The 9525-nt window shown below is 56.6% G+C and overlaps 2 protein-coding genes across 3 annotated transcripts in view; both read left to right on the top strand.

Annotated features, from left to right (window-relative positions):
* AURKAIP1 (aurora kinase A interacting protein 1) overlaps window positions 1–1462 on the top strand; it is a 52787-nt gene extending 51325 nt beyond the window's left edge. The window contains exons 2-5 of one of the 2 annotated variants that reach the window (XM_050786615.1): window positions 6–64; window positions 413–497; window positions 754–1199; window positions 1297–1462. In XM_050786615.1, coding sequence (XP_050642572.1) covers window positions 446–497; window positions 754–1199; window positions 1297–1398 — 600 coding nt within the window. In that variant the 5' untranslated portion in view covers window positions 6–64; window positions 413–445 and the 3' untranslated portion in view covers window positions 1399–1462. Of the gene's footprint in view, window positions 1–5; window positions 65–276; window positions 303–412; window positions 498–753; window positions 1200–1296 lie in introns of those variants that run through there. The other variant, XM_050786624.1, reaches the window with a different exon arrangement.
* ACAP3 (ArfGAP with coiled-coil, ankyrin repeat and PH domains 3) overlaps window positions 1–9525 on the top strand; it is a 118944-nt gene that overhangs the window by 34062 nt on the left and 75357 nt on the right. The gene's annotated exons all lie outside the window — the stretch shown is intronic.

Raw genomic sequence — 9525 nt, 5'->3', positions numbered from 1 at the left:
ACTCGGGGACGGACCGGAAGTGCCTGAGGGCGGCCGCGGAACAGTCAATTTGAGCCGCGCCGAGGTCGGGCCTGGGAAGGGTCAGCGGGAGACCTGAGGGCCCAGGACGCTGCGGCGGGCGGACCCGGGGTCCCGCCGAGAGGGTCCCGGCGCCAGGCAGCGCGATCCGCGCGGGGGTGAAGCCGGGGAGGGGGCCGGCCTCCACGTTCTGGAACTTTTCTGTGCGTCCGAGCGCGACACCGCCCGCGGCGGGGACTTGGGAGCCTCGGGGCGCGAGCTGTGTTGGAAGCAAAGTCCTCCTTGTGGGTTGGAGTTGCGGAGGGAGAAGGGAGGCGGGGGTCGCCCCAGTCCCGGCCCGCCCGTGGCTGCTGAAGGCGCTGCCGCCTGACCTGAACGGGCACCTGTGTTCCAGCTCCCCTGGGACCTGGGCCGCCGCCCACAGACCATGCTCCTGGGGCGCCTGACCTCCCAGCTGCTGAGGGCCGTTCCCTGGGCAGGTAGGAAGCCCCGCGAGGGCGGATGGGAGGATACACGCCTGGTCAGGAGTGCGGGTCCCAGCAGCTCCGCCGGGGCAGGGCCGGTGGCCACACACACTCTTTCCCCTCTAAGCTTCCGAGGCGCACAGAGGGAACTCAGGGGTTCAGGCCAGGAATGAGGTGCGGGGGATCCTCACTGGGACGAACGTGCTGCTCCCCAGCCCGACGGGCCTGCGTGGTCTCGCGAGCGGTGACTGTGGCGTCTGGTTTTCTGCAGGCGGCCGCCCGCCCTGGCCCGTCTCTGGAGTGCTGGGCAGCCGGGCCTGCGGGCCCCTTTACAGCACACGGCCGGCCGGCCCAGGTAGGGCGGCCTCCCTCCCTCGCAAGGGGGCCCAGCTGGAGCTGGAGGAGATGCTGGTCCCCAGGAAGATGTGCGTCAGCCCCCTGGAGAGCTGGCTCACGGCCCGCTGCTTCCTGCCCAGACTGGATAGCGGGACCGCAGGCCCCGTGGCTCCACCCCAGTCCCACCAGTGTCCGCCCAGCCCGATAGGGGAAGGGGCCGAGCAGGGGGATGAAGGCGTCGGGGATGCGCCTCAAATTCAGTGCAAAAACGTGCTGAAGATCCGCCGGCGGAAGATGAACCGCCACAAGTACCGGAAGCTGGTGAAGAGGACGCGGTTCCTGCGGAGGAAGATCCGGGAAGGACGCCTGAAACGCAAGCAGGTGAGCGGCCCCCTGCTTGTTCCTGGGAGGGCAAAGTGCTGAGAACACGTTTATTTGCCACGAATTAATTGGCGGTCCCTCCCTCTGCTCCTTGCAGATCAAGTTCGAGAAAGACCTGAGGCGCATCTGGCTGAAGGCGGGGCTGAAGGAAGCCCCCGAAGGCTGGCAGACCCCCAACATCTACCTGCGGAGCAAATGAGTCTGGCGTCGCCCTTCCTGCCCGTTGCTGCTGCCATCTCTAGTAATAAATGCTCAGAGGACTCGACCATTCCTGCTGGTCTGGAGCCCCTTTTGCCTAGTGTGAGGTCTCAGGATTGAGGCTGGTGCCAGTCCCAGGTGTTGTAGAAGCCCTGGGCGCCAGGGTGGCAGATTGGCCGTCTGTCTCTCTAGCTGGCCCTTGGCCGCCGTCCAGAGGGTGCTGGGCCTGTGGGAGCCCCAGCCTCGCTGTGAGTGAATGTGTGCTGTGTGCAGCCCAGGCCAGGCGCTGTGGGATCACTGTGAAGAGAGCCCACAGCCCCTCCCTGAGCGCCACATTCCCTGGGGGAGGCCGACCCGGAGGGCAGAAGTACAGGGGAACAGGACTGGGATTGAGGGAGCTCCCAGAATGCATGGGGTGACTCAGGTGTTTCGTGAGTGGAGGGTCAGGGAGGGCCTCACTGGGAAGGTGGGAAAGGTCCTGGTACCGCTGGTGGTGGTGGATGGTGCCCACCAGGCTCCATGGACGTGAGCCTCCAGTGGCCCTCCGCGCCATCCAGCTACAGGGCCAGGGTGTTGGCCCTCCCAGGCGGGTCTGCCGTCTCCTGGGGCTCTGAGTGGAGGTGGGGACTCAGCAGGAAAAGTTGGCCCAGAAGGAGTTCAGGGCTGGGGGGTGGCTGAGGAAAGGCTCTCATTTACAGGGTGGAGAATCCCTGAGGCTTAGGTTGAGCCATAGGCGTCCGGTGTCTCCAGGTTCCTCTGGGTGAAGAGGAGGAACACATTACTCCGTGTGTGTGTGTGTTTGAGACAGTCTCATTCCATCACCCAGGCTGGAGTGCACTGTCGAGGTCTCAGCTCACTGCAACCTCTCCCTCCCAGGTTCAAGTGATTCTCCTGCCTCAGCCTCCTGAATAGCTGGGATTACAGGTGCCCGCCACCACGCCTGGCTAATTTTTGTATTTTTATTAGAGATGGGGTTTTACCATGTTGATGAGGATGGTCTTGATCTCCTGACCTCAAGTGATCTGCCTGCCTTGGCTTCCCAAAGTGCTGGGATTACAGGCATGAGCCACCGTGCCCGGCTGGAACACGTTATTCCTAAGAGCGGGGGTGTGCAGGGGCCCTCGGACTTGGGTAGCAGGTGGACACCGGGAAGGTGCTGCAGCCCAGTCTCAGCCACGCTGCCCCCAACAGCTCAGCAACAGGAGAGGAGGCTTTGCGTCCGCCCCAGGCGTTTGAGTGGAGGCCTTGGAGCTGCAGCCTCTCCCACCCCACCCCATATGAAGGCTGGGCTGCCTCGCCAGAGACATGGGGGCCTCTTGTTTTATGTCACAGAAATGTGTCTGAGTCTCAAGCTTGAGTCCCTTGCCCATCAGACTTTGGGGAGGGCTTGAGCGCTGTTCCCAGCAGTTTCTCTAGAACAGGACGGACTTGTGGGTCACACACTGTCCGAGGAGTCGGGCCCTGGACGTGCCAGCCAGCGAGGTTAGCAGGCCTTGGCTGTGGGTCCCGATCTGCACGAGGGGTCCGGAGGCCCTAGCGGGTGCAGGTGCGCTTCCCGAGACCACCACACGGGGGCAGCAGCCAGGCTCCTGGGTCCAGGGCTGGGGACCAGGACAGGTGGCAGGAAGCATCTTGTGGGGCCCCAGCTGGGGTCACAGGCGTCCTTCCTGTGTCTGTTTTCCCAGCTGTGAGTGGAGCAGGGTTCCCAGGGCCGAAACTCCTCCACCTGAAGCGGAACCCGCTCAGTGCCAAGCCTGGCCCTGCCCCAGCCTCCCGGTGCCCTTGCCTGCCACTGGCACCCTCTGCAGAGCCGCTGCCCCTGCGTTTCCTTCCATCCCGGCCTTGGGAGCTGCCCCGGGCTCACCTCCCTCATCTCTGTGTGAGGGAGGAGACGTGGGAAGCTGAGTGGACCTGTCCAGAGTCCTAGCCTGCAGAGGTCAGCTGGGCAGCCAGTGGTGGGGAGCAGCCCTACCCAGCTCAGGTCAGCCCTGAGACCCGCCTCGGGCCTGGCCTCCTCCACCCCTGCACGGGGGCCGGCTTGGGGTGCTCCTGGGAGGCAGGTCAGCCATGGCTTTGAGCCGCGTCTGGAGACGTGTGGTTGTCAGTGGGAAGTGCTGCTGGCATGGGCGGGTGCAGGCTAGGAATGCTGCCACGCAGCCTGCACCATGAGGATGTCCCCACCACGAACCCATCAGCCCACATGTCAGCGGTGGTGGGCACCCCTGCTCCAGACGTCACCATCCCGGTGAGGTGGTGCCTCAGCGGTCCACCCCAGCTCCCGCATCCCAGGCGCCTCCTACAGGTCTGCACCCTGCCCAGCCTGCAGCGCTCACCCTGCCTTGGCTTGGAAGCCTTTGTTGCCCAACCACAACCTTGGGAAGCAATTTTGGGGTTTTATTTTTATCTCTGTGGCTGCTCCCAGGCCACAAGAGGCTGTGCCTCCCCTCTTCGCGGGCCTCCACCCTGCCCCGCCTGTGAGACGTGCACCCCTTCTCCCTGTCGCCTCCCTTGTTCTGGCCCTGGGCATCACCTGGGCGAGGGGGATAGAGGTGGGGTGGGGTGGGCTGGGGGCCTGTGGAGCTGCCAGCGACCTGCTCCTCCCCGTAGCATGTCCTGGTGGTGCCCAGAGCTTGGGTTCCAGCCAGGACTTCGCTCTGCTGGGGATGGTCTTGGGCAGTGGGGATGGTGCCCCAGCCTCAAGCCCAGGGGTGGGATTCAGCAGTGGCCTCGAGAATGGGGCATGTTGGTGAACTCAGCCCCATGCCTCTTCCCCTGGCTGCTGCGTCCCTGGCAGGCCGGTGTCTTCTGTGCCTTCCACTGGGGCCGAGCCTGGGGCCTGGGGCCTGACCAGCTGCAGAGCTGTGGCTTCAGAGCTTTCATGGACCATGGGGAAGGCCCTCAGCTCCCACCCCCGGTGCCCACCCAGGGACCTGCCTGCTTCAGACGTGTGTGTGTTGGGGGGCAGGCGAGCAGCACACGTGTGTGCCACGCAAGGCCCAGAACCTCCAGGGAGCCGAGCTGAGTCTCACTGTCCACGCCCTGTCTGAGGAGCATGCGGGCTGGTGGGGGCAACAGAGAGACCCTCGTGTACAGCGGAGTCTGGAAGGAACCTGGCTTCCCTGGGCTGGGCCAGGACCCCCGAACCTCCCGGGAAGGGCACTGGGAGGGGGGAAAGAACATTCCTGTCTCTCAGGCTGGGGGACTCTGGGTCCTGTTTCTGAATGCCATGGTTTTCTCATTCTTAGTTTACTACTTTTTTTTTTTTTTGGTATGGAATCTCGCTCTGTCGCCAGGCTGAAGTGTAGTGGTGCAATCTTGGCTCACTGCCACCTCCGCCTCCCAGGCTCCAGAGATTCTCCTGCCTCAACCTCCTGAGCAGCTTGGACTATAGTTGTGTGCCACTGTGCCTGGCTGATTTTTGTATTTTTAGTAGAGGTGAGGTTTCACCATGTTGGTCAGGCTGATTTCGAACTCCTGACCTTGTGATCTGCCCACCTCGGCCTCCCACAGTGCTGGGATGACAGGCTGAGCCCCGCACCCGGAACGGTTATTTCACTGACCACTGATTAGAATTAGCCATTTCATAGGCACGGACCCAAAGTACAGAGTTTAACTTGCCAGGAAGCCATGAGCCAGCCCTGAGTCTGTGATTCCTAAGCTTAATTGTAAAAATAAATTATTTTTATAAAAGTTATGCTCGTGGGCCAAGCACGGTGGCTCTCGCCTGTAATCCCAGCACTTTGGGAGGCCAAGGCGGGCGGATCACAAGGTCAGGAAATCGAGACCATCCTGGCTAACACTGTGAAACCCCGTCTCTACTAAAAATACAAAAATTACCCAGGCGTGGTGATGGCGCCTGTAGTCCCAGCTACTCGGGAGGCTGAGGCAGGAGAATGAAGGAAAACAGTCTCTCTTCCCCCATCCCCACACCACCGTTCCCAGAGGCAATTTTAGCCTTTTTTTTTTTTTTTTTTTTTTTTTTTTGAGACGGAGTGTCGCTCTGTGGCCCAGGCTGGAGTGAGTGGCGCGATCTCAGCTCACTGCAAGCTCCACCTCTGGGATTCACGCCATTCTCCTGCCTCAGCCTCCCAAGTAGCTGGGACTACAGGCGCCCGCCACCACGCCCGGCTAGTTTTTTGTATTTTTAGTAGAGACGGGGTTTCACCGTGTTAGCCAGGATGGTCTCGATCTCCTGACCTCGTGATCTGCCTGCCTCGGCCTCCCAAAGTGCTGGGATTACAGGCTGAGCCACCGCGCCCGGCCGGTAGAGACGGGGTTTCACCGTGTTAGCCAGGATGGTCTCGATCTCCTGACCTCGTGATCTGCCTGCCTCGGCCTCCCAAAGTGCTGGGATTACAGGCTTGAGCCACTGCGCCTAACCAGACCTATTTTTATTTTTATTATTTTTATTTTTTATTTTATTTTTTCGAGACGGAGTCTCGCTCTGTCACGCAGACTGGAGTGCAGTGGCACGATCTCGGCTCACTGCAAGCTCTGCCTCCTGGGTTCCCACCATTCTCCTGCCTCAGTCTCCCATGTAGCTGGGACTACAGGCACCCACCACTGCGCCTGGCTAATTTTTGTATTTTTTCTTTTAGTAGAGATGGGGTTTCACCGCGTTAGCCAGGATGGTCTCGATCTCCTGACCTCGTGATCCGCCTGCCTTGGCCTCCCAAAGTGCTGGGATTACAGGCATGAACCACCGCGCCCGGCCAAAGAAAATTTTTTTTTTTAATTAGCCAGGTGTAGTTGTGCTTACTTGTGGTTCCAGATACTCAGAAGGCTGAGGTGGAAAGATCCGCTTGAGCCTGGGAGGTCGAACCTGCAGTGAGCCAATGTCACACCACTGCAGTCCAGCCTGGGCAACGGAGTGAGACTCTGTCTCAAAAATAAAAATGAAAAAAGCCGGGTGCCACGGCTCACGCCTGTAATCCCAGCACTTTGGGGCGCTGAGGTGGGCGGATCACATGGTCAGGAGATCGAGACCGTCCGGGCTAACCCAGTAGAAACCCCATCTCTACTAAAAATACAAAAAATTAGCCAAGCATGGTGGTGGGCACCAGTAGTCCCCGCTACTTGGGAGGCTGAGGCAGGAGAATGGCGTGAACCCCAGAGGTGGAGCTTGCAGTGAGCTGAGATGGTACCACTGTACTCCAGCCTGGGCGACAGAGCGAGACTCCATCTCAAAAAATAAATGTTGCTCCTGTCCACTAAACTGAATTCACACTAATTCACACTCACCAGTTCATATTCACCAATTCATACTTGCCAATCCACACCCATCCACACTCATTCACACCCACACTCTCACCAATTCACACCCATCCACATTCACTTGCCAGTTCACACCCATCTACACTCATCTAGACTCATTCACACTGCAAACCCCAATTCAATTCACACTCGCCAATTCACACCAGTTCACACTCATTCACTCTCTCACCAATTCACACTCACCCACACTCATTCACACACTCATTCTCACCAATTCATACCCATCCACACTCAGCCACACTACTTCACACACACCAGTTCACTAATTGACACCCGTTTACATTCATCCACATGCTCATTCACAGTACACACACCAGTTCACACTCACCAATTCACCAATTCACACCCATCCACACATTCACACTCATCCACACTACTTCACACTCACCAATTCACTAATTTCCACTCACCCATTTACATTATCCTTTCACACTAGTTCTCACACTCATTCATATTCCTTCACACCACACTCACCCATCCACACCCATTCACATTCACACTCACCAATCCACACACTCATTCACCCTCGACAATCCTCACTAACCAATTCACTCACACTCACCATTTCACACCACTCTAATCCACACACTCATTCACAGTCACATTTATTCACATTCACACTCGCCAATCCATTCACCCATTCTCACCAATCCACTCATTCATACCTATTCACACATTCATATTCACCAGTTACACTCACCAATCCACATTCATTCACACTCATTCATGGACAGCAATTCACATTCATTCACATTCACATTACCCACCTACACCCACTCATTAACACATTCACACTTGCCCATTCACACTCACCATTTCACACTCATCCACACTCAACACACCAATTCACAGCCATCCACACTCATCCACACTACTTCACACTAATTCAGTAATCACACCCATTTACACTCATCCTTTCACACTCATTCTCACGCTCATACTCCATGCTCACCCATTCACATCCATCCCCCCTGATCCATGCACTCATTCACACCCACACTCATTCACACTCACACTCATTCACACCCATTCACACACCAATCTACACTCATTCACACTTGCCCATTCACACTCATCCACATTCACACTAATTCACGCCTATCCACACTCATCCACATTACTTCACACTCATGAATTCATTCACACACCCATTTACACTCATCCTTTCACACTCGTTCTTGCATTCATACTCTTTCACTCTCACCCATCCACACCCATTCACATGCACACTCATCAATCCACACATTCACACTCATTCATACTTGCCAATCCACACTAACCAGTTCATTCACACACTCATTCACACCCATCCACACTAATCCACACATTCACACTCACACTCATTCACACTCACACTCAACATTCCACACTCATTCACACTTATTCACATTCACCCATCCACACCCATTCAGTCATTCACACCCATTCACACATTCACACCCATTTACATTCACCAATCCACATTCATTCACACTCACCACTCATTCACATTCACATTCACACTCACCAATCCACACTAATTCACACTCACCAGTTCACACTTGTTCACACTCACCCACACTCATTCACACTCTAATGGGGCATCATTTAATGCAGTTTGAAAAACATTACACCTTAATTTAATACTCATATTGCTACATTTTGTTTCTTCCTGCTCTGCAGTCCCAAGCTGACACCTGCCTCCTTACTCCTTCAATCCTTGCACCACAGCCTTGCATGCTGGGATCCGTGAATTGTCTGTTCACATGACAGCCACGTGATGCTCTGAATAGGATGACTTTTCCTTCTTTATGCAGTTTCTGTTTTCCTGCAGTCGGTAACTGTCTTTTTCTTTCTTTTTTTGAGACAGAGTTTCGCTCTTTTTGCCCAGGCTGGAGTGCAATGGCGCAATCTCAGCTCACTGCAACCTCCGCCTCCCGGATTCAAGCGATTCTCCTGCCTCAGCCTCCCGAGTAGCTGGGATTACAGGCATGCACCACCACCCTGGCTAATTTTGTATTTTTAATAGAGACGGGTTTTCTCCATGTTGGCCAGGCTGGTCTTGAACTCCTAACCTCAGGTGATCCACCTGCCTCGGCCTCCCAAAGTGCTGGGATTACAGGCGTGAGCCACCACGCCTGGCTTTTTCCTTCAATTGCTTAGTTTTCTTTACCCTCCTCACAGTTCCAATACCAAGTTCCTGGGCCAATTCCGGGCGCATCTGAGGTTCTATGGTTTCATCTCATTGATGAAGTCCCCCCCCAGGACCTCTGACTTGCTCCGGCTGGGCTGGGTGCCCGCTGCATCTGGAGCCCAGATGTCTCCCTGGAATCCTGCTTTGTGCTTTCAGGGAATTCTCTCAGCCTCCCTCTTGCTTCCCACATCCTTTGTCTCCCATTTTTTTCCTTTGGAAGAGCACATATTCCATAGCCTCCTGAGGAAAGATGCACGAGGGGAAATTTTGGACCCTTAGTTACCTGGAAATGTCTTCATTGTATCCTGTTACTTCGTTGATAGTTTGGGTAGAGAATTCCAGAATAGGCCGGGCGCGGTGGCTCACGCCTGTAATCCCAGCACTTTGGGAGGCAGAGACGGGCAGATCACGAGGTCAGGAGATCGAGACCATCCTGGCTAACACGGTGAAACCGCGTCTCTACTAAAAATACAAAAAACTAGCCGGGCGCGGTGGCGGTGACTGTGGTCCCTGCTACTCGGGAGGCTGAGGCAGGAGAATGGCGTAAACCCAGGAGGCGGAGCTTGCAGTGAGCCGTCACAGACGGAATTCCAGGATGGGAACCGCCACTGATGGAATTCCAGGATGGGAACCGCCACCGACGGAATTTGGCAAGTCTGCTTCATTGTCTTTTAGTTCCCA

This window comes from Macaca thibetana, chromosome 1 (assembly GCF_024542745.1).
Source record: "Macaca thibetana thibetana isolate TM-01 chromosome 1, ASM2454274v1, whole genome shotgun sequence".
NCBI classification, from domain to species: domain Eukaryota; kingdom Metazoa; phylum Chordata; class Mammalia; order Primates; family Cercopithecidae; genus Macaca; species Macaca thibetana.
Note: the sequence above shows the minus strand (reverse complement) of the source record. Positions and strands in the feature narration are given on the sequence as shown.